This window comes from Zonotrichia albicollis, chromosome 6 (assembly GCF_047830755.1).
Source record: "Zonotrichia albicollis isolate bZonAlb1 chromosome 6, bZonAlb1.hap1, whole genome shotgun sequence".
In the NCBI taxonomy this organism is placed as follows: domain Eukaryota; kingdom Metazoa; phylum Chordata; class Aves; order Passeriformes; family Passerellidae; genus Zonotrichia; species Zonotrichia albicollis.
In genome coordinates, this window is record NC_133824.1 from 16,449,082 (window position 1) to 16,476,418 (window position 27,337).

Genomic DNA, 27,337 nt, shown 5'->3' on the forward strand with positions numbered 1-27,337 from the left:
GCGGCGGCGGCAGCGGCGGGAAGCGGTTCCGGGTCGCCGTCGGGAGCCGACATGGAGCCCGCGGGGCCGCGCTGAGGGAGCGCCGGGCCGAGCGGGGCCGCCGTCGCCATGTCGCTGGGCGAGTACGAGCGGCACTGCGACTCCATCAGCTCCGACTTCGGCAACGAGTCCTCGGGCAGGGGCGGCTCCCGCGGCGGCGGCGGCGTGCCCGGCGAGCAGGAGGAGCTGCACTACATCCCCATCCGCACCCTGGGCCGCGGCGCCTTCGGCGAGGCCACCCTGTACCGCCGCACCGAGGTAGGTGGGCGGCCCCGGCGGCGGCAGAAGGGCTCCGTGCCGCCGCCCCCGCCCAGGGCCCCGGCGCCGCTCCCAGAGGGGCGGGGGCCGCTGCCGGGGCCGGAGGGGCGCTCGGCAGGGCCGGTGCTCCAAGGCGCCGGTGCCCGACGAGCCGCAGCTGGGCTCGGCCCCTGGGGTGACCGACAGCCCCCGGGGTGACACTGACAGCCCCCAGGGTGACATCCCCCGGCACCGCTCTGGGAACAGCCCGGATACCAAGTGACAGCTTCAGCCCTCAGTGTCCGGGGGTGCAGGGTCTGGGCTTTGTAGCGTTTGGGCACTGCCAGTCCCTGGGTCCCCTGAAGTTTGGCAGGGAGATGTGGAGGTTCTTCACACGCTAGTAGACTACTCATTTTTCTGTGTTTTGTTCCAGTTACAGAGGACATGGGGTCATCTCATACAGGTAACTCTTTCACATGCTCAGCATTTCAGTGTAATCAGGGGAGACTGGATGAGAAGCCAGTCCTCCCATTGCTCCCAACTCGTTTAATACCATCCAGTTCAATAGTAGTTGTGGTTTTAGTGGCTGTCAAGGAAAAATGCTTTGATTTAGTTCCAAAGGAAAGTTCTTCAGTTTTTTTATGGCCACCTTGAGGTGCCATGGCTTGCGCAGGTATATTGAACACTGTTCACTTGAGAGATCACTCGTAGCATGGCTGACAACGTGTGTGGGCCTAACAAGGAAAAACTAAATCTAAATTCATTCTGATTTCCTTATTGGCTTGTTTTGGAGGGGTTTTTTGTTTGGTTTTTTTGTTTGTTTGTTTGTTTTTTTTTTTTTTTTGATTTGGTTTTTTTCTTTAGGCTTTTTCCTTTGAATATTTGTAACAGCTTGTGCTCTTGTACAATATCCTACAGTTACAGCACTAAAAATACAATGTTCTCCCTTTACTGAACAGGACTAAGTTTAGTCTTTATTGAAATAAAACAAACCCTGTGTCTTTCCCTTGGTTTGGTGTTTTGGTTTTGGTTTTTTTCCCCCTGGAGTGAGTGTTGGCCAGCTAGCAAGATGGCTTCAGGCCATGGCTATTTCTAATGACAAACTGCAAACCTCAAAACTTAAGTTGTGAGGAATATTTTTCTGAAATATGTAAGAGACAGGAAAGTCTTTTACTTTTCCTGGTATTTTAATTCCCTGCTATAAAGGCGCATACTGTTCTCTTCATAAGAGTGTGTTTTTTATTGAAAGATGTTTTTGTGTTTCAGGATGACTCGCTTGTAGTGTGGAAGGAGGTGGACCTAACCCGGCTGTCAGAAAAGGAGCGTCGTGATGCTCTGAACGAAATCGTCATCCTGGCCCTGCTGCAGCATGAGAACATCATCGCATACTACAATCACTTCATGGATAACACCACGCTCCTGATTGAGCTGGAGTACTGCAATGGTGAGATCCCTACTCCCATCTGTGAACAGGCAGCTGCCATGTGTGTGGGTCACCCGCCTGCAGAACCTGCAGCAAGTGTTTCTGGGTCTGGAGAGCAAAGGAGTGGTGGTGAATTCTGCTGCATAGCTCCTGAAGAAGAGACTGAGAACCCTTCTGATTTGTGTCTCAGGTGCTAAAAAAAGCAGCCCGGTAGTTAGTGGAGGCAGTCTATGCAGTTGATGATTTCTTGAGTTTTCTGAATGGCTGGTGCGCTGAAAGGAGTGGATTATTGGTGGTAAACACTTCCAGTGCATCTTGCTGTGTTCTTTTAGGAGGGCAGTGGGAAAAGACTGGGAGACTTTCTGGGCATCTCTAGCAGTGCAGAGCGGTGCTGTTTTTTCAGTGCTGTCACTTAAATAGGTTTATAATTTGGCATTTATAAATCAGAGCTTAAAAATGTCGTGGTACGCTGCAGTCAGGTTTTTTTTTCCTGATTTCTGCTTTCAGCTTTTACATTTACTATTGGAAAACCCCAAACAGAAAACCTGGTCCTTCTGGTGGTGGAGAAAGTTTTGAAATTCCGATCAAAAGTAGTGCAGATGATGGTGTTTGGAGTTGGTAGGGGAAGGCAGTCCTAGCTCGGATGGAGCGAGAGCAGGATTTGCAAGGAGGCTGTGACAGCAGCTGCTCTTAGATGGTAGGAAGGGGAGCCCATAGACAGTTTACACTGCTGGAACAGGATACATGCCTAGAACTGCAGTGTGGCTTCTGTTTGGGTGAGTGGGACAGCTCCCCAGGCAGATTATCTGGTGTTTGTATAGGGCTTGCATTAAGGCTTGGCTCATTGGTAAAACATTTTTTGCTGGAAAAGGGTATAGTTGTGTTGTGATTACCTTATACAACAGATTGCTTTCACTGGAACAGGTTGGAGAGCACAACAGAGTTGTGCAACGTCCTTTAGAAGGGTGTCAGATACCATGGTTGGCAGCTTGGCCAAAGCTGGTTTTTCTTCTCTGCTTTTTGTTCTTATGGAGGATGGAGTCCAGTGCAGGCATAGGGGAGTGTTAGCTCTTTGAGGCACCTTTTATTTTAGGCATTCTCTCTCTGTGTCAATTGCTTACTTGCCGTGGAAAGACTGCATGCTTGAGGCCATGATAAATTTGTTGGAGGGCATAGAGAAAAGCTGTGTAGTCTTGATGTCTGTGCACATTTGTAAATGCCTCTGTTGGCTTTGGGATAATAACCAAGAGATGAGTCTATAGCTGGTGTTGCCTGAGTGTGTCTGAATGGCAGAGAACAAGGGACATGAGAAAGAGGAAATATTCTTTGGACTTCCATGTAGTGGTTGGGCCAATGCATAAATAGTTGTTTCTTTGGCTTTTTTTTACAGTGTACAAGCCCAAGATAATTTGTGAGTAATTTTTAAAGTAAAGCTGGACTAGTCACTTGCAGACACTTCTCAGAATCCAAAGGTTTTACTGTTTAATTGGCTTGTCTCTTCTGAAGATCTAGAAAAGAATTTCAAATTTCAGTAAATGTTGCCCCTATTTTAGAGAGGAGGAAGGCGAGTTATTGATTTATTTGCCTTTAGTTCCATGTGTACATCGTGGTACTGTAAGGCTTGGATTTACCATGGGATAACATCAGTGAATACAAATGAAATACATTTGGAAAGAAATATCCTATAAAATACAGTAATTGAAAAGACAATAACCTATTTTGGAAGGTTAGATGTGAGTAGATGAAACAAATACAAAATTAATTTGGTTTTTGTATGTGTGCATAGAGGTATTGGTTGTATGAGTCAAGAGCTAACTTGTCTCCTTGGGTAGGATTTTGGCAATGTAGCACCTATCATGCTGCTCTTTTGTTCCAAGAAGCTGCCAAAAAAATGGGAGAAAAAAAGAGAGATGAAAAGCACAATTGACTAAAAACCTGCAAAGTTTGAGTGGTTAGAAAAGACATTCATAAGAAGAGGCAGAAGTGAATACTTTGGTTAAATTGTGAGTGTGAAAGTGGTTTGTAGCTAATTTGTACATGTGAACATAAGGCAGAAAAAAGAAATGCTGAGAAGTAATGCAAGGCTGAATGAGAAGAAATATAATATATGATAATTGGGAATTGGAATAACAATAGGAGGTGATCAGAGTTTTGGGATTTACAGTTTGGGTGCTGATCTGACAGGGAGTTTAAATACCTGCAGCCCTCAGCATAATTTCTTTTACCTCTCCTTAATTTTCAGTCTGCGCTGTTGAAGTCATGGGGTGCACCAAAGATTTCTGCTGATTTCAGGCTTCTGTTAGTGGTATAGCTGTTGTCAGTGCTTTGTGAATTCTGCACCAGTGTATTTGGCAAGGCAGATAAAGAAGAGGCCAGTCCAGAGGGAGTAGGTAGGGAAAGACAGTAAATTGTGCTTTCAGGGACTACTCTGACTTAAAAATTGTTTTCTTTCTCTTTTTTAATGTGTTATTTTTATATATAATGCTGAGCAGGACAATCTCATGTGATTTGGTGTACACCTGATACATGTTTACATACCCCAAGAAACACTTAAAAAGATAAATAAAAAAGTAAGGACTGCTGGCTGAGCTTACTGATTTGCTTTTCAGAGAGTATTAAAGGGTGGTGTTAGAGAATTGTCTCTGCTTAGGCTTAAACACACCACTGAAGTTCTTAGATGGAAGAAGAACTTAATTTTGTGAGTGCCTGATGAGTTTAAGTGAAGAATGCTGTGAGAGAGCTGTAGTGATTGATAAGATCTCTTAGGGGGTTTGAGTATTCCCAGCAGCACTTGAGCAGAGTAACTGCTGCCATTAACTAAGATGAACATCTCTGTCTTTCTCACTCACTTATAATTACAGGAGGCAACCTCTACGATAAGATTCTGCGACAGAAAGACAAGTTATTTGAAGAAGAGGTAATTTGGAGTGGTTTAGGGGAGCAGTGGGGCTGGCCTAATGTTCTGGCAAATACACAAATAATCCGTAGGATTATTTGTGTATTTATTCAATTTTTTTTGTTGTAATGGTGGGGAATTTCTGTGTTTATCTGAGGGCTGGTATCCTCCTTGTTCAATATTGCAAGCATTTGTGGACCGTCTGAAACTTATTTTCCTTTTAAACTGTCTATAAGCAGTATATAGTTCCAGGGGGGGAATAATGAAAGAGAGCTGGCTTTCTTCACATTATCATCTTGGCAAACATTTAACTTTTAAACCTTTCTGTGTTTCTTTCTAGTGGGCCCTCTGTTTCTATCCCTTCTTAATAATTTTGTATGTGGTTTTTTTCCAAGTAATTTTGTTGAATCTATTTTACTCTTCTCATTTTCTGTCTTTATTTTATTTAAAACTTACTTTTTGCCATCTGCTTTCACTGCATGCCGAGCTGATTAGTTTTAGATTACACTTACTTGTCTTATTTAATAACTTCTAAGGCTTTCTGGCTCATGGAGAGTATTTAGTGGTCCCAATTCATATTTTGGAGAGCACAACTGTAGGTATTTCCCAAGTGGTCATTAGTTGTCATTCTGAAGTCTTGTGACTTATTGGATCTCTAATGCTTGTCAGGACAGACACTATGAATGGAAGTAGAATAATCTACCTATGGAAATATCTGTTTTAGAGATTTCCAAACTAGAAAATTCTAAAATTTTCATTCTTCTGAAAGGGCATCTAAATGGTATGGCCAGGCCAACTTGCTGTGCCTCAGTGTGACAGGGACGTGTAGGGTTTTGTGTTTTTGAATTTTTTTTCAAGCCTCACATTATGCTTCTATTCCTCCCTGTGCAGATGGTGGTCTGGTATCTCTTTCAAATTGCATCAGCTGTGAGCTGCATCCATCGAGCTGGAATTCTTCACAGGTAAGTGTGGCATGCAGAAAGCTGAGGTAACCAGTGCAGTTCATGGGGGTCAGTGAAGAACTTCTTTGCTCTTTTGTTTGAAGCAAGCACCAAGCTTCTCTCCACAGTGTAATAGCATCTCCTAGATGTCAAGAATCCCTTTTTTATTGGGCTAGAAACCGTCTTGTGATAAATGTGCAGGAAATCTCGTATTTGAAATTGGAACTGCAGCTGTGTGAACAAAGAGTTTATCCACAGAGGAAGGAAGTAAATTTGCCCTTTATTGCAATAGCACATGAATGATGTTTGTTAAAGTGGGTAGGAAGAGCATTTACCACAGGCCAAAGGTACTTCTGAGCTGTTCCAGGGTTAATAGCTGCAAGCCAATGTGTACATCATTCTGTAATTCCTGGAGGCTAGTGCTGATGAAGACTCTGCATTTGTCCATTGCTCTAATATAACCCATGTGAAGATTTGTCCTGTATTTGTCTGAATCTTATTTCTGTGGCCTGTTACTTAAGGAGCTAGTACAGTCTGTTAGCTTGTAGTGGTGATTTTGCCAGTAATTCTGAGATCTTAATGTGTAGTTAATTACCTTTTTCTGTTGCCCTTTTCTGTTTGGGAGCAGTAAATTTCACGTCTTATGTGTGTTTCAAGGAGGCCATGATGTTCTGGGGGGTACTGCACATGTAGACAGCCACTTCCAGCACAGTTGGATCATGTGCTGCAGTAACTTATGGGGATAGCTGTGTGAGGATGTTTTCTGTAGGATAGCATTCTGGCTGCTGCCATTCTGAATCTTTAGTAATTGGCAAGCCTTGCTAATGAGGGGTTGGTAGCCTACACTCAGCAAATAGTGCCTAAGTTTTTGGCCTGAGGCAAATGCCATGTCTGTCCTGCTTTGCAGTGATTTCCTGCTTACCGCCTCTGAACATGTGTGGCCCCAAATCCTTCCATAATAACGAATTGAACAATTGTTTAAATGTTTGCAGTGATTTCTTTCTGCTGCAGCCATTGTCAGAGTGACCCAGGGCTTTGTGATGCCCCAAGTGGATGAATGCAAAGTGCTGCTTTACTTGATGTTTTCCTGACCAACACTGGGAAGTTGTTGATGGTACATTAGGAAAAGTGGGTGTTAAGAAGTGTTGGCCATGAAAAGCATATCATGCTGCCAGGGCTTCCTCTCTATTTCCAGCCTCTTGTGTTGATCTGTGAAACTACACGCAGATTACTCTGTCTGAGAGAGTGTTTTCTATCAGTTTTGGCCATCAGCCTTTCGATCTCTTGGGCATAGTACATAGAATCATGGTATCATTAAGGCTGAAAAAGACCTCCAAGATCTCAAGAGTCAAACTGAACATCACCATGTCATAGCACTAAGTGCCACATCTAGTTGTTTCTTGAACACTTCCAGAGATGGTGGTTCTACCACTTCCCTGGAGAGCCCATTCAATGCTTAACAACCCTTTCAGTGAAGAAATTCTTCTGATAGCCAACCTCAGCCTCTCCCGGTGTGTCCTGAGGCAATTTCCTCTTGTGACAACAGTCACCAGTTACCTCGGAAAAGAGACTGACCCCCATCTTGCTGCAACTTCCTTTCAGGCAGTGGTAGAGAGTGGAAAGTTCTCCCTGAGCCTCCTTTTCTCCAGACTAAAGACCCCCAGCTCCCTCAGTTGCTTCTCATCAGACTTGTGCTCCAGAGCCTTCATCATCTGTGTTGCCCTTCTCAGGACATGCTCCAGCCCTTCAATGTCTTTCATGCAGTGAGGGGCCCAGAGCTGGACTTGAGGTGTGGCCTTGCCAGTGCCAAGTATAGGGGAACAATTCTATTTGTTTTAAACAAGAAGACATGTTTCTTCTGATACTGGCCAGGATGCCGCTGCCCTTCTTGGTGACCTGGGCACACACTGGCTCGTGTTCAGCTGCTGTCAACCAGCATCCCCAGGTCCTTTTCTGCTGGGCAGCTTTTCAGCCATTCTGTCCCCAGCCTGTAGCACTGCAGAGGTTGTTGTGGCCCAAGTGCAGGACCTGACATTTCACCTTACTGAACCTCTACAATTGGCCTCAGCCCATGGATCTAGCCTGTCTAGATCCCGCTCTAGAGCCTACCCTACCATCCAGCCCATCTGCACTCCTGCCCAGCTTGGTGTTGTCTGCAAACTGACTGAGGGTGCACTTAGTCCTCTTGTCCAAAATATTGATAAAGGTATTAAACAGGACTGGCCCAACACTGTGCCCTGGGGAACCCCACTGGTTATTGACTGACACCTGGATGGGGCGCCCATCACCACCATGCTCTGTGCCCAGGCCACCCAGAGTTTTTAATCCAGCAAAGAGTCAGAGCCATGGGCCGCCAGCTTCTCCAACAGCCTGCTTTTGCATCTCTAAAATTTCCTTCCTAAAGTATGTCCAGCCTTCCTAGACCCCTTTGTTTTTAAGAGCAGTTTTCCAAGGGTCTGTCTGAACCAGTGTCCGGAAAAGACCAAAGTCTGCCCTCCAGAACTCCATGGTGTAGAGGTTTTGTTGATCTCCTTCCTTACTTCACCAAGAATTGAAAACTAATTTTGAGGTCACTACCAAAGATGGCCTCTGGCCACCACATCTCCCACCAGCCCTTCTCTGTTCAGAAACAGCAGGCACTGCCCCAGTAGGCTTTCTGACCAGATGTGTCAGGAAGTTCTCTTCACATCCATCCTCCAGGAACCTCCTAGACTGCCTCCTCTCTGCTGTGCTGAGTTTCCAGCAGACATGCAGCAGGGTAAAATCTCCCACAAAAACTGGTGATCGTGAAACATCAGCCAGCTGCTTGTGGAGTCTCATCTGGCTCTTCATCCTGGCTGGGTGATCTTCTCCCTGATTCTCACCCACAGGCACCAAGCCATATTGTCCCTGACCCTGGGCTCTGTGCAGCTGAAACGCTCCCCAGCGTTCAGAGCCACCCCCTGCCTGTCCTTGCAGCCTGTCGCTTACCAAGAGCTGCCCTGCATCCCTCCAGTGGTGCACACAGCACATTTCCATGGTGGCAGCTGTGTCACAGCTTCCTTGCTGCACGGTGGCTTCCAGGACCTCCTGTTTGTTACCCATGCTGTATGTGTTGGTGCAAATGCACTTCACCTGGGCTATGGATTTCACCCCCAACCCTGGCATGCAGCCCACAGGCTCCTGTCTAACCAGCCTGCTCTGATCTCCTTCCTCCTTCAAATGTAGACTTTGCCTTCTCAGTCAGCCCAGCCAACTCATGGGCTAGAATCTGTGTCATGTTATAAAGAGTTCTTCTTGAGGAGTAAAGACATAATGCTGAAGTTCTAGAGTGGCGTCTGTTTCACACCCTCTGTGTGTGTGTTTATATTTGCATACATACATATTCATACTTATGTTTTTAGTGAGCTCAGCATCTCCTGGCTTGGGTCTATTTATAAAACTAGAAAAATAAGACCTGCTCAATGACCTTCATTCTTAGTAACTGAGAGGGGAGAAAGAGCTATCTTTGATCTGTGGCCTTTACATAGGTGTCTGAGCCTGAGCTTCTGCAACTGTGTTCTGTTTGTGTGGGAATGTGATAAAACATGGACAACTGCAGTTACTGCCCTGATACTTGGGGCAAAATTGCTTTTGGAGAACTCTGTGTACATATGTGTGACAGAGTGCTGGCAGAGTAGCAAGTAGCTCATTTTAGGGGGAAAATACAGTAATCTGTGAAAAACTGTGAAATCTGTAAGCATATTCAAGTGATTGAATTTCTTTTTCTCGTTTCAGAGACATAAAGACATTAAATATCTTTCTAACCAAGGCAAACCTGATTAAATTGGGAGACTATGGGTTGGCAAAGAAGCTGAACTCTGAGTACTCTATGGCTGAGACTGTGAGTATCTGCCATCTTTGTGTGCAAACTGAGTTGTGTTTTTCTTTCATCTCCACATGCCTTGCAGAAGATCAGGGATGCTGTACGTTCTTGCTGCTTTTTTTCTGTTACTTTCCTTTCCCTCACCCCTCAGTTTCCCTCAGTGTTATGGTATCATAGAATTAAGGGTGGAAAAGACCTCTAAGATCATTTAGTCCAACTGTTAACCCAGCACTGCTGTGTTCATCACTAAACCATGTCCCCAAGTGCTGCATCCACAGGTTTTTTTGAACACTTCCAGAGATGGTGACTCAACTACTTTTTTGGGCATCTTGTTCCAATGCTTGACCCTTTCAGTGAAGAAGTTTTTCCTAGAATTTTGTGTAAACCTCCTCTGGTGCAACTTGGGGCCATTTCTTCTTGTCCTGTCTCTTATTACTTGGAGACTGGCACCCACCTCTCTAGAACTTTACTTCCTAACTTTGTCTCACTAACTTTGCCATATTTGCTGATGTGTTGCAGCCTTCAGTTATCCTTGCTCCCAGGTTACCTTTTGGAGGTCTGCCTCTCTGGAAAGCAGCAGCAGACTAAAGATAGGTGCCACTATGGGAATAGAATTGTACCAGAGCTGGTGTAGCCATGCTAGAGAGCACTGCTCTTCTTTCCCCTAGGCATGGTACTTCTAAAGGTGAGTCTGTGTAACAGGAAGGCAGTGCTAGCTGAAGGACAGAGACAGCACTATGGTCACATCAGAGCAATGCTCTCCTCTGGGCTGATTAAGGCCAGCTTAACAAATTACAGTAATTTTGTCATGCTGCTGTGCTAACAGGTAAATTTTGCCTCAGGTGGATCTGAGATAGCTTGGATGTGTGTGCCTGACATTGCACTGTGCCACAGACATGTCTCAAATCTCTTTAATATTTAGGCTCTGAACTGGATTGTGAAGAAGCAAGAAAGGCACTTGTGTTTCTTATGGTAACCAGATGTATGGCTTATTGGTAATGTTCCTGAAGGGGGACAAAGCTTTGTAGGAGAGATTAATTCTGCCAGAAGGCTGTCAAACTTGGCCTTGTTCCAGACCCTGCCAGAAAGCATTTTTGCAGCCAGTTATGACACAGGGTAAGCTGTATTGCAGGCACTTACAAGGTTCAGCTTGGATTTCTCAGCTCCATTAATTTCTGTGGTGAGTGTTAGGCTTGGAAAGGGAGACATTGTCTGAGGTTCCTGTCTGCTAAAGCCTTTATTATAGTCTGGGACACAAGCCAGCTCACACTTCCTCTTACCAGCCTGTATCATTCAATTTAAGGCCAGGCGTTGGTGTTCTGTTAGGATGTGTAGTTAAATACTTGCCAGTCTCCTTCCAGAACATGAGCACTATTGTGCAGTTCCACTGTAAATGGGAACAAAAGGCTGCTGCATAAAGCTTCACTAGGCTGGGCTGCAGTAGAGCCACTTCTGTTTTGTCACACTTTTCATGGCCTTCTGACTTTCAGAGGCAGTTCAGTCTGTGCTGTGAATTTCCAGGTTGGTTTTTGCCTGTGTTGTCTGTATTCATCTATACCTGCTAGACCTTGCAAACATTGTTTTTTCCTTTTTCACATATGAAACATTTTGAACTACACACCTTTAACCATATTTTGATTTTTACATGCTGGCTATCCCCTGGTCTACTTGCTCAATTTGTAACCTAATGACCAGTGACAGACTGGAAGTAATTTTCCGGGAAATGAGTGCAGAACATTATTATCAGTATTTGTAATTGTAGCAGTCAAATTGTCATTTTGTAGAATGTTCACATCTTTCTTACTAAACGCTGATTTCTTAATTTATCATTTTCTACCATTTATCAAAGAAGATGCAGAAAATACATCTGTCTTACAGAAAGCTTACATTATCCTTTGTTTAGAAAAGGTTTATGTGCAGTGTCCTATCTCAGAATCTCAGGGCTCCTGAACCCTCCCATGGCAGGGACTTGTGCAGCTCTGCAGTGGTCGGGCTCTGTGACAGGAAATGGGAGGGAGATGGCACACTCTCAATGTGCCCATTAGGTATCCAGTGTACTTGCAGAGCCTCATGAAGGGCAGGCTTTGTAGAGCTCCTTGGAGCTTTGCTGAGAGAGTTGAAAAGAGGTCGTCTATAAATATTTCTCCTTTTTCTAAATTCTCTCTTACTTTGTTTTGCTGTCTAGTTTCTTTCTAAGGAGTGAGCTCCATTCATGTGGAAGCTTCATTCTTACATCTTTTTTCACGTTTGTTCTGTCTCCTTGTTGTGACTTTGAGCTAAGCCACTGCTTCTGCAGTACCTGGAAGACCTTTGTGTTTATATGCAGGGGTTTGGATTTTTGTGTGGTGGGGGTGTTTGTTCTACACAAAAGAATTGTTCAGGAAAGTTCACTTCTGAAGTGAAGGCCTTTTGGGTGGGACTCAAGCCAGCTTTCTGCATACTGACCCAAAGGAAGCCTTCTTTTTGTTCGAGACAGAGCAGCCTTTGTCCTGGCACTATCTTGTGATCAGCATGGCTCCACAGCCAAGGTCTGGCATCTGTATTTGGAAGCTTTGCTAGATCCTTTATCTTCAGCCTCATGTGATGGTTTCCATATGCCTAGTCAGTACATAAGCCCTGATTAGCCCTAAATGATGTAGAGAGGGGAAAGTCCTTGCTGTGTTTTTGTGACTATTACTTTAGTGACATGTCTGTACCACATCAGGTACATGAGAAGAGAGGTGTCTAGGATCTCTTAGGAAGCTCAGGGCCAGACAGGTTTGTGGTTGACAGGAGAAAAAGTGTGCTTGTTGTTCCCATCCCTCCAGGACATTAGGGAGGTGTATCACCAGTGCTGTGTCTAGCTCTGTCCTGTGTGAACAGAATGGATACAGAGTTCCTGAATTGAAAGCTGCTGGATCATTCCTGATTTTTAAATGTTTTTTTTTCCTAGCTGGTGGGAACTCCATATTACATGTCCCCAGAACTCTGCCAGGGTGTGAAATACAACTTCAAATCAGATATTTGGGCTGTGGGCTGTGTCATCTTTGAGCTGCTTACTCTGAAGAGGACCTTTGATGCTACTGTAAGTCTTGAAACCAATATGGACTGAATAGCCTTATTTTTTATTGTCCTAAGATTCACACTCAGCTCATAATTTTCTTCAGTCATTTTTTTCTTTTGTTTTTGTTTAAATCTACTAATTAAAAAAACAGTGGCCTGAGAGTGACAGCTAGCCAGAGAAAATGTCTGCATGATTCCCCTTACCCTTTATGCAGATTTCCCTCCTGCCTTCATGCAGCAGCCTCCCTGGCTTCTGCCAAACCCACCATTGTCTGCAGCTCATGTTTGTTAGATGCAGAATAATAACTGTGCTAATTTGTATCATGGTTGTGAAGGAAGTGTCCTTTTCACTACAAAGAGGAGGTTTGTGACTGTGTAGTCTTCTTGCTCTTTTAGCATTACTAGCTGTGAATTTTCTGTGTAGCATTCTGTAGCAAAAGGTTCTGGGCTTCACATTTCATAGGATTAGATCTTGTTACTCTTTCTCAAAACTTGGCTGCAAGAGAAGTCTGGTCAAGTTGGCTTAGGGGAGGGTGAAAGGAGCATTGCTGGCTGACACGTGATTTGCTAGTTTGTGCCATATGATGGGAGAAGCTGCTAGTTGTTGTAGGCAAGATTTTGTAACCCTGAAAGAGAAGATGTGAAAATAGCACCCTTTCCTGACTTTCTCCAGTGATGGCTGTCAAGTCCAGGCTTTGCTGCTGTGCTGTGTTTAAGGGCAGTGTACCACAGAGGAGATTTCATGCAAAGAGAAGCCTGATCTCCCTGCACTGTTAGAGAAGTTGGTGAAAAGCTGGATGTTGCCAAGTCCTACCTATCAGAGGTACCATTTCTGCAGGAATTGTTATTAGATTTCTGGAGAACTGCTAGGCAGGGAAGAAGAGGGAATTGTCCTGATCAGAGATGGAGGAAGAAAGTAGTGGTGGCCTATAGCATCTCTCCCCATTGGACACATTGTCCAGTTTGGTTCCATTAGGACTGGTTTCTGGTTTCTGCCTAGAATCCCTTGAACCTTTGTGTGAAGATTGTACAGGGAAATCGTGCCATGGAGGTGGATTCCACTGTCTACTCCTGGGAGCTGATCCAGATGGTGAACTCCTGCCTTGATCAGGTTGGTGAAATACTTTATAACTTTCAGATACCCATTCCCAGCTGTCTCAGCCATGGAATTCATGGGTGAAGGGGAATGACATGCCTGTTTAATTATGTGAGCTGTTGATGCAGGGTAATTTTTCTGAGGCCTGAGGCATCACTAAGATTGGGCTTTCTCCAGTCCTCTGAAAGCTTTGTCTCAGTCCTGCAGGCTCTGGAGGTGTGCTGGGTTTACTGTGATCACAAGTATTTAATGGGCTGGCAGAAGCAATTATTTTTTAATGCAGTGCTGTGAAGGTAGGAGCATCATCTCAGTACAGTCTCTTAGGGCTCTGGCTTTCTGTAGGGAATTAATTTATTGAGAGCAAACATAGTATTATTACCTTTGGAGCATGCAAGTCCCTCCCGCTCATCTGTAGTATTTATCCCTATTCACTCTAAATGTTTGAACTGATTCCTTTCCCTTCTGAAGGGAGTCGAGGAAGGAAGTCCATGCAGGCTTGAATGAGTCTTCTGGCCCAAGACTTTGTTGTAGATGATGAGTATTTCCCAGAGAATTACTTGTTGCTTCCTTCTTTCAGGATCCAGAAAAGAGACCCACTGCAGATGAATTGCTCGAGCATCCCCTCCTCAGCAAACGCAGGAGGTAACCTCAGATGGTCTTGCCTGAAAACCTGGATGGCTGACAGGGAACACAGGAGGGGTTGTGCAGACTGGTGGTGTTTATGCTTTCATAGCAACCTTCTTAAGTGAATTTAGACTGATGTGGGGCAGATATTTAAGTACTTCATTTTCCTTAGGGGAAAAGCGCATTTTTGCAGTCTTGTCTTCTGATCTGATGTTCTGTTGGTGCATGAGAAAGTCTCTGCATCCTTAGAAGCTTTTGTATTGAGAACCTGGAGGTATTCCATTCTGAGACTCTTTGAGGAATGCTTCTTTTACTCTTCAAATTTCTGTGAGTGAAGAGTCGCAGAGATCCTCTTGCAGTCATTGGAAAAAGCCATTTTGAATATATATATTCAAAATATATATTCAGTATAGAGAATGATCATTCAGTATAGAGAATGATATACTTTCTATATAGAGACTCCCACTTTTTCCTTTTGTTGTCTCCCTCTTTGAGAGAGACTTGCATTGAAAGTGGCCCATGTTAGCTTAGTTTAGACCATCAGCCTGCACACACTGTCTTGTCATGAACAAGACAGTAATTCTGGGCTGTTTTTATTCCACATTGGTTTATTTGGGAACAGCAGACTTAGTCCTTTACAGCAATACTCTTTTGCTTGGTGATCAGCAGAGCTTGAGTTTTGTCTCACTATAGGCATTGGTAAAAGGCCAAATCCTGATAGTATTTAGCCTTTTAAGGTTATTCTTCTGCAATATGGGTATTGGTTGGCTGCATTTTCATGCAGACATAGTTTGTTGTCCTCAGCTCTCTAGAAGTTTGTTAACTGTGTGCTACATTACTTCTGCCCTACTTACTGTGTATTGCTGCGAGCTGGTAAACAGCTGCCATGCTTCCTCCAAGAGGCAGCAGCATTTTATTGGAAAGGAAAACAGTCTGTGTGTGCTGCTTGTCAGTAAATTGCATTGACAATGTTGCTGTTTCCTAAAATCCTTTTTCTCCCTTGGCAGGGAGATGGAAGAGAAAGTCACGCTGCTTAATGGGCCAAATAAGCGACCAAGGTAATTATTTAGACATGTGTTTGAAAGGAAGTATGGAGAGAACAGCTCCCCAGAGAGGAACTGAGAGTGTTAGCCTGTGACAACCTTAATGGAACAGTGTGGTTTAGAAGATTCCTGAATGCTAGAAGTTTGACACAGCAGTTGCATGCTTATTGTCCTGTGTTTTACTGTGCCTTTTATATCCTACTTATTTGTATGGCTGGAGCTGTACCTCAGCAGGTCCCATCCAGCTCTAATCTGTCCTACTGAGGATGTCATCTTTGCAGCCTACATATCTGAGTTGTAATGTAGATCTCTCCTTTCACACAGATTCCTTTCAGCAGGAGGAACATGACTGTCTGAATGATGAATATTACATTAATATAAATAAATATCTTCTATAAAACCTGATATAGCTAGCTTCAGCATAGTTCCCAGCAATCCTGTAAGCAGGGCTGTTCTGTGAAGCAGTTAGCTTCTGTAACATGTATAGTTGGTTGTCTGTTATTTATCAGATAGAATTTGGTTTTTATTTTGAATTTTATTTTTGAAAATAAAAACCATGAATGGTTGTGAAGAGCAAACTGCTTAGACAACAGCAGGAAGATGGATGATGACAGGGAATGCAAACTCATGAAAGCATATGTGTTTTGTTGGGGGGGTCTTGTGCAGGTCAAGTACCGTGAACGAGGCTCCCATTGCCGTGGTGACTTCCCGCACCAGTGAGGTGTATGTTTGGGGTGGTGGCAAGTCCACCCCCCAGAAGCTGGATGCCATCAAAAGTGGCTGCAGTGCCCGCCAGGTGTGTGCTGGTAACACTCACTTCGCTGTGGTGACAGTGGAGAAGGAGCTCTACACCTGGGTGGTAAGTGAGACAAGCTGCAGGGAGCGGGTCAGGGTGGGAAAAGGGCTTCACATCTACTGCTGACTGTTCATGAGCTTGGACAGGGAGAATTCCAACTGCAGTGAACACAGGCCATCTGAGCTGGGGCTGACACAAGTCTCCCAAGGCATGGGTTTTTCTGGGAGACGTTTTCTTTTGTGACAGGAAGTGTCTTGGAGACTTGCTGTCCACTGGAAGTTTGTAGATGGTGGTCTTGCAGGCCCAAACACTGAGTCAAACATCTCTTCCTGAGATGTTCATTCCATTCCTGACTACTTAGACGTGCAGTGGAGATTCTCAGTTTTTGTATTTTCGAGGAGGTTTTTCAAGATCAGAATGGGTGGGATGAGTGACCTTTTTGTAATAAAATTGTCATCTGCAAGGCAACTTCCATCTGAAAGCAGAGGGATCTCATGCTAAACAGCTCTGCCTTTTATGATGAGTGGAAATTCTGGAATAGTTTAAAGTGAATAAAAATGTTGGCATATAATGCATTTTAAACAATTGAATTCAGTCTTCTCAGGTTGAGAAGGTCTCTGACATGGAGGTCATTTTCTGGCTTCCATGGGTTTTTATATTGATGATACAGAATCTGTTAAAACAGATTAGAAGTCAGTAGGAAAGGAAAGAGATCCAAATAGGAGAAGACCAACTTGGAGTAATTTGCTGCATGTTCCTGCAAGAACAACCACTAAAAACTTTCAGCTGGCTTTTAGTAGTTTTTGTTCCAACAGTACTTGTTTTGTATAATTTTCCTGTATAGTTACTATGTCAGGCCATGTCAAGGACATTTGTTTCAGGTTGTGCATTTCTTTGCAGCCATTAGGACTTAGAAAAGTAGTTCAAAAAGCTGAAGGATGAATTTCAGTCCTGCAGCAGGGACTAGATTCTGTAGCCTGGCAAATGAGGAAGGAGCAGGGATTCCTCACCAGGTGCTGACCTGAGACTGGATCCCTCCTTGTTAGTGCATCACTGCACTGAAGTCTGTGCTGCCACTGAGATTGTGGCCTGCTGTATGTTCAGAGATGGCAGTCTCTTCCCAAGAGCCGACGGAACATTTTCTCTTGCTCCTTGCTGTCTTCTGTTGTTTGTTTCTGTTGTTTACTGTTAGCTATTGACACCATCTGTGGGATTCTGGGAATGTAACCTCACCAGGGGTTTCTGTCTTGCAGAATATGCAGGGGGGCACCAAGCTGCACGGGCAGCTGGGACACGGAGACAGAGCTTCCTACCGGCAGCCAAAGCACGTGGAGAAGCTTCAGGGCAAAGCCATTCGCCAGGTGTCCTGTGGAGATGATTTCACAGTGTGCATCACGGGTGAGAGCTGGAACTCCTTTGGCTCAGACTCTTAAGGATATGTAGGCATTGACAAATTGTGTCACTTTGCTGAGCTGTTGGAGGTGTTTGCCTTCACCATGAAATTAGCAGAGCAGCTTGTGCACAAAGGAGAAAGCCCCATATGTTACTCATCCCTCAATTTGGAGGATAGTACCATCATTATTGCATTTGGGATAGATTGTATCTCAACATTTGAGATAGGTCTACATTATTTTGACTCCCAAGAAGGATGGGATTTTGCTAAGAATGTGCTACTTTTCGGTGATAAAGCTGGGTGTTGACCACAAAGCTACGTGTCTGTACAGAGTTTCTGATTTTACCTGTGCTTGTGTTGCCTCCATTCATGCTCACACTAAAGATAGTGAAGCCTGAAATCAAGAATGTGGGTATATTTGGAACTCTCTTTGGACTGTGTGGGGAAAGAATCACCCAGTGATGAAAAAGAATGTGTATCTAGGATTTACTGTTTGATTCAGAATGCTTGACATCTGCTAGCTGTCTCTAGTTCTAACCCTGATCATACTTTAAAAGGATGTGATAGGTGTGGTATTGTCTATTATAGAAGAATCTGACTCTGCTTTACCCATGGAAATTATTCTCAAAAAGCTTATTTTTCCAGTGCTGAAAAGGCAGAAATTTGACAGAGATAAGCTCAGGTGGTCATTTTGAGGAAGGAGTGACTTAGATGGCCACAGAATCAATTTGTGAGTTACTGTTAAAGAAATTGGCAGGTTCAGACAAAGATTTTTTGGCACTGAGGTAGCTACAGGTTGTCACGTAAGATCCATCTTAACATGAACAAGAAAGGACTCCATAGTCTCCTGATGACATTCTTCTGCACTAAAGAAGAATATTGCAGGAAAGAAGTTGCTCTGACCATGTCCTAAGAAGTTAATATGCAGCCCAACAGGAGCCCCGTGTGCTGACCAATCTTCCCTTCTGTTCTTCAGATGAGGGCCAGGTGTATGCCTTTGGCTCAGACTATTATGGATGCATTGGCGTTGACAAGGCTCATGGCTCTGAAGTGCTTGAGCCCCTGCAGCTGGATTTCTTTCTTACCAATGCTGTGGAGCAGGTCTCATGTGGAGATAACCATGTGGCAGTGCTGACCAGGAACAGAGAGGTCTACACGTGGGGCTGTGGAGAGTACGGTAGGTGGAGTCTGATCCCTGATCCCTAACGGCACTGGGACGTGCCTGCTGGAAAGGGGCCTGCTGCAGGTGTGCAATGCAGGGCCTGGGTGAGGGCTGCCTGGTATATACCCTGGGGGCAAGAACCATTGTTTCTTTGGGACTTTGTTTCCTTGTAAAAATGGGGAACTGGAGGCTGAAGCCTTAGAACTTTGGAAAGCTCTAAGGTGCCACTTGGCTTCCCAATGGTTCTGTGGGTGGTGTTAGTGGGTGATGATGGATGTGGGGGAGCAGGGAGATTCTAGTTCTGTAGGGAGTTCATTTTGGGACTGTGGAGAGGCAGCACCAGTTCTTAGATATGGGCACTTGGGGAGGCCATTTTAACTGCAGTATTTTCATTGATGCAGGACGCTTGGGCTTGGATTCTGAAGAAGATCACTACACCCCTCAGAAGGTAGGGCTGTGACTACTTCTTAAAATCTGCAAGGGCATAAATCCAAATTAGTTGCTGTTTGGAAATACTATCTCTCTGAGGCTCAGGTGTTTTTTTCTGAGACATTATAGAATTTTCAAGGTTTTTAACTTTGTTGCTTCCCTTCATTTTGCTTCATTTCTCTCCTAGCAATCATGGCAGAGTCATACCACTCACAAACCAGACAGCATCATAGCTTAGAGCTTCATTGCTCTGATTTCCATGATGGAACTGGAAATGCCAGATGTTGTAGAAATCATAGTGAGACATACCAAATGGCTTACCTTGGGTCTGTAGAGGAAACTTACAGCAGTGCAACTACTGAAGTCTTTGAATCTAATATAATGAGTTAAAGATTAGTTGAAAGTAAAACCCTCTTGAAATACAATGCTGAGGTAACTGCAGTGTTCCAACCCTCTGTGCATTAGAAACAGATAAGGATGTGCCTGGAAGCCAAATATCTGTGATCACCTAGTATCACACCCACATGGCACAGACACAAACCCAATCCTGATCACCTAACTGTGTTTGCTGTTTGTAGAGCCCATCTGGCCAGGTTGCCTGTGCATCATATTTCAGGTTCCTGTGCTGGTCACTGGTGTCTGCCTTCGAGTATCTGCGTTGTGACCAGAGTTTCCATATGCTACAGACTTTATGGTATTCTTACAGTTTCATTCAAAGTAACTGTGTTGGCTGTTGATAGTGTCCAGACTAGCTGTGCCACTGCTCTACCCTCATATGTTTTCCATGTGCCAGGTTTCATGTAATAGGTGTTGGGATTTTTATTTTCTTAGGATGTATTTCTTCCACCTAGGTGGATGTTCCGAAGACCTTAAACATTGTGTCCGTTCACTGTGGCTGTGATGGAACTTTCCTGCTTACCCAGACGGGCAAAGTCTTGGCATGTGGACTCAACGAGTTCAACAAGCTGGGCCTGAATCAGTGCACAGCAGGGATAATCAATCATGATGTGAGTGTGTTTGGATGCCTGGCTCCAGCTTCCAGCAATCAGTAGTATATGGGGAAATGGAAGTTCTCTGACAAAGTACTCATTAGCTTCATGCCAATGCTTTAATTCCAGTCAAGACAATGGATACTGGGATTGTGGGAAGGGGCAATTTGTTCCTCAGTTTTCTGTCTGCCCTGTGGGCTTATGTCAGATCTGAGACGGTGAAACAGACTGAGCTGCTCTGGTGACTTATCCAGTGATACAGATTCTGGCAGGTTTTTATCATACTTGTTTTGGGACTGTCTTTAGGTCCTAAAACCTAGACTTTAGGTCCATTAAACCTAAACTTTAGGTTTAATATTGTGGTCAGGCATGAGCTTGCTTGAGTAGGTCTTAGCTGATGAATGTGTGATTTTTTCACTCTGTGCTTACCCACATCTTTTGTCAGACATACTGTGAGGTGCCATATGCCACTTCCCTTACTTTGGCCAAGCAGCTGTCCTTCTACAAGATCCGTACCATTTCTCCAGGGAAGACACACACAGCTTCTATTGATGGTGAGAGCCTTGTGCAGTAAGAACTGAAATCTGGTTGCTGAATTACATTACATCAACTTTGCCCTTTCAGCCTGGCCCTTGACACTGGAGATTTTGCTCTTGGTAGCAAGGTTCATGCCTGCTCCAGGAACTCAGAATTCCTGTTTCTCAGCAGTCTTGTTTCCTGGCCAGCTGAAGCAGCAATGTCAGCCTTCCTGTTTTTTTAAAGGGGAGAAAAAAAAAATTGGGAAATATGCTCTGGGCTAGCAGAGGAATTATTTGTGATCAACTTAGGCTTTGCCCAAGCCACATCAGTCAGAGAACTGTGAGGAGTCCCAACCCCCAGCATCAGAAAAGGGAATCAGTGGGAAAAGGAACTGGGGAGGTGTTTCCAGGCTAAACCCATTCATTTTGGTTGGCTCTGTCCCCTTCCAGCCTGGCTGGCCACTCAGCAGAGCCATTCCTGTTGCTGCCTGTGCTCTGTCTCATGGCTGCTTGCAGAGCTGGGCCCTCACTGTGACTGTCTCCTCCTTCCTCCTGGCAGAGCGAGGCCGCCTGCTGACCTTCGGCTCCAACAAGTGCGGACAGCTTGGTGTCGGGGACTATAAGAAGCACCTGGGAATAAACCTGCTGGGAGGCCCCTTGGGGGGCAAGCAGGTGATCAGGGTTTCCTGTGGAGATGAATTCACCATAGCTGCTACTGATGGTGAGTGGCTCTTTGCCAAGTTGTGGTGGGTTACTTTAAACTTAATCTGCAGAGGGGTTAACTGGCTCTCACTGATCGTTTCATTTACCAGCCCTGCAGCACAGCCCTAAAATAAAGAAATCCTCCTGGCCTGGGACTGTCTTGCCCTGTTAATCACCCCTGTGCACCCCCAAGTATTTGCTGTCCCTAAGGCTGCAGAGTACTGACTTGGTGGCTCCCTGTTAGGTTTGTTACTGGTTTGTTCTCCCACTGTCAAAACTGAGCTGGTGGATTAGGTACTTTGGGATAGCAGCTACAGCAGAAAGACTGATCCTTAGAGCAACTGCAGGCTGAGAAGGAGGGAGGGACCTGAGCCCCTGAATTTCTCTTTTCTCAGACAACCATATCTTTGCTTGGGGCAATGGCGGGAACGGGCGTCTGGCAATGACCTCAACTGAGAGAACTCATGGCTCAGATATTTGTACCTCGTGGCCTCGGCCAATATTTGGATCATTGCATCATGTTCCAGACCTGTCATGCCGTGGCTGGCACACCATCATCATTGTTGGTAAGTGTAAATTTAGGATGTAGTTTTGGGATCTTGTTTATGATGATATATTCTTTTGCCAGGAGAGTATAAATCTTGCCTGAGAACAGGCCAAATTTCTGGGGGGAATGTGGCAAGCTGCTCTGAGCCATAGGCCCGCACCACTGGCTTTGTAGGAGTTATCCTGCTTTCTGTGTGGCACTCTGACTGAAAGCATGCTTCTCTCCTTGCAGAAAAGGTGTTGAACTCCAAAACAATACGATCCAACAGCAGTGGTCTGTCCATTGGTACTGGTAAGTAACATGCCCTGAGGAGCTCTGGTTTAAGTCCACTCAGTGGTTAATTTGAGTGGAGGAAGTTTGGTCCTGCAGCATGGTTTCTCTCTGTTTGAAAGGCCTCACAGAAAAGCTCAAAGGGAAGAAATCTAGTTGGTGCCATGCACAGGAAGGGATGGCCCAAACCCAAGGAAGCAACAACTGAAACAGGAGAAACAACATGGGTGCAGAGAGGCCTTTGTTGTTGAGGAACTTCAATTTGACAAGGAAAAGCTGAGAGGAATTCACTGAAGGGGATTGATATGAGAAGGGGCTATAGTTGCTGGAGAGGTGGAGTCCAGTTTCTTGGACCTGTGGGAGGGCTGGGGCCAAGAAACTGCAAAAGACTGCTGCACATAAGCCCTTGTGGAGAGGCCTGCAGGGAATGTTAGGAGCTAAACTGCTGAGGGGGATAATGCTAGCATGTGCTCTCACCATGGGCATACAGTACACATTTATGCATCTTCTCTGCTCCATCTGGGGTTTGCAACAGGAATAGCAGAGGTGCACAAACCTCTCTGGTGCACAAACAAAAGTTTTCCCTTTTGTTTGCTAGTGCCTCAGAGCTGCACAACTGGGGGAGGAGAGGAAGAGGATCGTGAACAGGAAGCAGAAACCCCCAATCCCAGTGGGGGCTTTCGGGGAACCATGGAAGCAGATCGTGAGCTGGGGGGCTGGATCAGCACTGCAGAAGCTACAGGAGGCAACAGTGCTGACAGCAGCTCCTGCCCTGGCTGGCTGCGGAAGGTAACGTGGCTTCTCAGAAATGCCTTAAAGGGCATCTAGGCTGGGAGAGCTGGGTGGCCCCTTCCACCTTTGAGGGATACTCTGATAGGTTCTTAGAGCCGTGTTGCACAGAGCCCTTAAAGCCTCACTGCCTGTTTAACCACAAGAGGGTGTTGGTGCATCGATTGAGATGAAATGACCTGCAGGAAGTTGGCAGGCCTGAGAGAGCTTCTTTTGTGTATCCAGGAGCTGGAGAATGCTGAATTCATCCCCATGCCTGACAGCCCCTTTCCTCTGAGTATGGCATCTTCAGAGCCTGAGAAGGAGACTCTTCCTTACCAGAAACTTCAAGGACTCAAAGTGGCCCCTGAGGAACCCGTTGGATTAAACAAGCCCAAAACAGAGCCCTGGGTAATGTTGTCAAAGTGAATACTTGGCTAAAAGCTCTTGGGGACCATAAATGGCAATGTTTGAATTATGGGGAGAGCTGAGAAGAGACTGTTGGATAGGCCTAATTCATCTGGATGAGGAAGAGAGGGCTGGTGATAATCAGAGATGATGCTGCAAAGAGAAAAATTCTCAAGGATTTTTTGGGAGTACAAAGCTGATTCTTGGTCAGATTTAAAGTAATGAGATCAGTTCTGTGGGAAAATGTGTATAATGCAATTGGAAAAAAAGAGAAGCTGAGGTCTCAGAAGCCTAGCAGAAAACAGAAATTTAGAAAGCAGAGATAGGAAGAAGAATTGATGCAGAAAATAAATGAGAAATTGCAACCTGTGAGACTACCTTCAGGAGACTTCAGGAGTTTTCTGTCCCAAGGGAGGCATGGATCCTACACTTAGGGAAATGGGGGTAAACTGTATGGATTTTGGTGCTAGGAGGACAGGAACAGCCTTCCCAGGAAAAGAAGGAAGCTAGTGGCTTTGTACAGAGGACAGAAGGAGAAGTATCTTGTTGACCCTGCCTACTAGAAATTTGGCAAGTCAGGGAACAAGCTGGGATAACACTCTGGGTGTGGTTTTTTTTCTTGTGGCATGTACAGCTCCTGGCCTTGCACTCAAACCTGGCCTGCCTTCCTTCCATGTCCCTGCAGCCTACTTGCTTGAGTCCAGCCTTACCATGTGGTGAAGGGAAGGATGCATCTCCCAGTGCAGGCTGCATGTGCAGTGCTCTGCAAGTGGAGGTGACACACCTGCGAGGCCTGGTTTTACAGTGTCTGGATGATCAGAAGAAGCTGCAGCAGGAAACCCTTCGTCTGAGTGCCCAGCTCCAGCGGTTCTGCAGGAGGATGGAGGAAATGCAGCAGGTGAGAATCCGTCATCTGGGTGCACATCCGTGCTCAGGGCTCACCATGCTCCTGCAGATTGTGGAGGCTGTGCAGAAGAGAACAACTCTCAACAGCCATCTCCATCAGAACAGAATTTGGTGGGACTAAGAAAGATGCCTGTTTCTTTTATAAGCTGCTGATGCAGGCTCTGGTAGTAGCAAAACAGGAATGAAGAGTTTCCTCTGAGGACAGCCCACCCTTTGAGGACTTGGGATTTCCCTTTATTTCTCTTGATGAGAAGTGATGGTCAGTCATATGTTGCAAAGAGTAACTAATGGCTGTGGAGAACACAAACTGGGCCTTGTGCAGCTTCTAGCTTTTGTGCAACTTGTACTGGTGCTGTTTGGGTAACTGCTGTGTGTTTTGGCAGGTGAAGGTTCATTCCAAAGGAACACAGACAACCAAAGAGGAGATGGAAGTGGATCCAAAACCTGATGTGGATTCAGATTCCTGGTGTCTCCTGGGAACGGACTCGTGCCGCTCCAACCTCTAGTCTCCTGAGCCCACTGGGATCCATCTAACTTCACAGCACACTAACCGAATGCAGAGAGCGGCTTTTCTGGCGTCAGGTCACTCGCGGACAAGGAGCGAGGCCGGAGGCTCCAGAGCAGCACCCATGTACGTTTGATATGAACTAGGAGTGAGTTTGAGAGGGGGAGGGCCCTTGAGCTCTAGGCCAGCTCAGTGATTGAAGCAGCAGCAGCTCCTCTTTGTACCTTACCTGTCAGTTCTGCACGTGAGGCAGAACGGCCCCATTATGGCGATGGCTCCAGTAGCAGCTTGTGGCCCTTTCATTGTTTCACTGTTTCCTGGGAGCTGCCTTTGGGACCCCAGTATTCATCACTGCATCTCTAGATGAGAGGAGGAAACATGTTCTGTGCTGAAGCTGGCTGAGCCCTAAGACTTGCCACCTTCACTTCAGAGGGGTGAAGGACTAGGATCCTCTCCTTACCACGTGGTAAGGCCCCGGCAGTGAGGCTGCTTCCCTCTGCTCAGGCGCAGAGGAACCAGCGAATGTGTCATTCTGGAGGCAGTGGAGATGTTCCTCTTAGGGAGAGCATGGTAGACAGCATGTCCCTGGCCTCGAGGCATAGCTTCTGGCCATATGGCTGAGTCCACTGGTCTGTATAGACAGAGTTTGAAGGCTTTATTCTGGGTGCTGAGGGCTTTCCAACTTCCAGGCAATGCACCAAGATGAGTGAATCGGGTGTTTCCCGTAGCAGTAGTGGGGACTGTCTGAGATTGGATCTGTAGTTCTTGGTTTCAGACACGTCTCCCAACCAGATGCCAAGCATCTGGGCCTCAGACTAAGTTACCCATTTCTTGCTCCAGCTGTTCAACTTGGTTTGAGTGCCAGAGTTTCTGGTTTCTTGGCATAAGCCTGTAGCTGCTCCCTGCTTGGCTTCTCTTCTGCTCAGTCTCTGTGCCTACACTCTGTGTGGGTGTGGGAAAAATCCGTGTTTTTCCACTCAGTGTTCTGATGAAGCTGGAATGCCATTTCCTACCCAGAATACGTCACTACTGCTGTGATCTCAGGATGCAGCCTTCCCCAAAGACCATGAATGATCAAATCTTAGTCCAGAATTCACCTTCTTTCAAGAAGTGAGACGTTTTCCCAAGAAAACTGGAGATGGGAAGAGGCATGGTCTGATGCTCAAGATTTATTCATTTTCTAGAGAAAATGAATAAATGAGGTTAGAGAATGAGGTTAATTTTATTCCCCTTAAATTTATTAGCAAACTGACTTTGAAGTAAAGCTAATGGGATTGGTAGGATCCCTGGGAGCAGCTAGCCTCCCCTGCCTTACTTGGTGCCTCCAAGGAGTCCTAAGTTCCTCTCACCTTTGCTGTGAGAGTGGGGTTATGATTTCATCAGGTTTAAATGATCCCCATCGATGGCATGTTACTAGAATTGCCTTAGGTCTACTGGAGGTGAATATCACATCACCTCTGACAGGCTTCTTTGGAGAGACTATTCCGGGGAATCCAGTATTCCCCATTTGTCTCTAGAGGTGGATGCCAAACCATTTGCTCGTAACATAATGCTCCTTAAATACTTCTTTGGTGCCTATTGCTAGTATCTGGGAGCTGAATCAAGTGCTGTCTTCCTAATGCAGTGTCCAGGGCAAGAATCGTTCCAGAGTGCCTGTCCACTGCTGCCAGAAGCAGGGCAGGAGGAGAGCCCTCCTGGGAGGCGGTGAGAACCAGGTGCCCTGGTACAGCCAGGCTTGTTTGCCCTTGTGGCTCTGCTCTCCTTTCCCCCCTGTGCGTTGGAGCCAGTTCTCAGGTCAGGGTCCCGGCTTGAGGGTCGTTGGTCAAGTGCAACAGTGCCTTTGAGGACTGAAACGTCGAGCCTGAGCCATGTCCAAAAAGCAAGCACCAAGCTGATGAGAGTCGCTCTCCTGCAGTGCACTGCTATCCTCATTTCTCAATGCTCTGCAGTTGGGAAGCTAGGTGCACAGACTGGATTCCCCTTGGATCTGGTGGAGGATTAGGGCTCCTGACAGAGGATGCCCTGTGCTCCACAATCTCATATGTGCCTTAGAGGATTCACGCTATCCAGGTTGTGCCTGTTACAGACCACAGATTTCACACCAGCCAGCTATGCAACAAAAAAAAGCAGTTTAAAGGTAGCACCTTTGTCTTGGGCTGAAAATGGAAAGGCAGGCAGGCAGAAGTGCCTTTGAGCAGTTTCAAACCCTTTTTACTTCTCCCCTTCTTGCAGTGCTAGCTCCATATGTGTTGGTCTCCTGCTAGTATTGCTACTGAGTTGTTGTAGTGGAACACAACTTATGCCTGCTCTGACACTCTGGCTGAAAACTAGTTTGTCGTTGTCTTTCTTTGAAAGGTTAAAGGGTGGAGTGGTTTGGAATTTCTGTTTAAATAAATGTTTAAACTCATACTCCTGTGTTTGAACTCCTTTTCTTGTCTTCTTTTTTTTTTTTCCAAGAAAGGAAAGGGAAATATGCATACAGTCATCTGGTTTTTTGGCATTCTGGTTTTGGTTATTTTCTTTTGCTTATAGAAAGAGGGTGAAAGGGCTTTTAGATTCTTTGCTCTGGTTAAAAAAAAAGTCAGTTTCTGTGTCCCTTCATTAAAAGAAACCAACAACAACCAAACAAAAAACCCATTCTTTTCTCATACTGCTACGTCTCCTCCTAGTGACGTCAGGAGCTTGTGTGTGTGTGTTTATTTCCACAGTTTGAATGCCAAGTGGGGAAATGAGTAATGGGAAGAGAGGCTTAAAGGGAA

General features: G+C 45.5%; 1 protein-coding gene across 2 annotated transcripts; it reads left to right on the forward strand.

The window, feature by feature from the left end:
* Nucleotides 1-26,987, forward strand: NEK9 (NIMA related kinase 9). Of its 2 annotated transcripts, XM_005479789.4 has the most exons (23): nucleotides 1-297; nucleotides 710-739; nucleotides 1,543-1,720; nucleotides 4,561-4,616; nucleotides 5,487-5,557; nucleotides 9,293-9,398; nucleotides 12,313-12,444; nucleotides 13,423-13,533; nucleotides 14,096-14,160; nucleotides 15,150-15,200; nucleotides 15,852-16,044; nucleotides 17,235-17,379; nucleotides 18,351-18,551; nucleotides 18,938-18,984; nucleotides 19,817-19,972; nucleotides 20,400-20,508; nucleotides 21,032-21,193; nucleotides 21,570-21,740; nucleotides 21,953-22,012; nucleotides 22,590-22,780; nucleotides 23,006-23,170; nucleotides 23,853-24,065; nucleotides 24,457-26,987. In XM_005479789.4, the coding sequence occupies exons 1-23, from the start codon at nucleotides 109-111 to the stop codon at nucleotides 24,577-24,579; spliced, it is 2,925 nt and encodes a 974-aa protein (XP_005479846.1). In that variant the 5' UTR covers nucleotides 1-108; the 3' UTR covers nucleotides 24,580-26,987. The 2 variants fall into 2 exon arrangements, with proteins under 2 accessions (XP_005479846.1, XP_005479847.1); XM_005479790.4 differs by lacking the exon at nucleotides 710-739 and having other exon boundaries at nucleotides 2-297.
* Nucleotides 26,988-27,337: the final 350 nt, after the last annotated feature.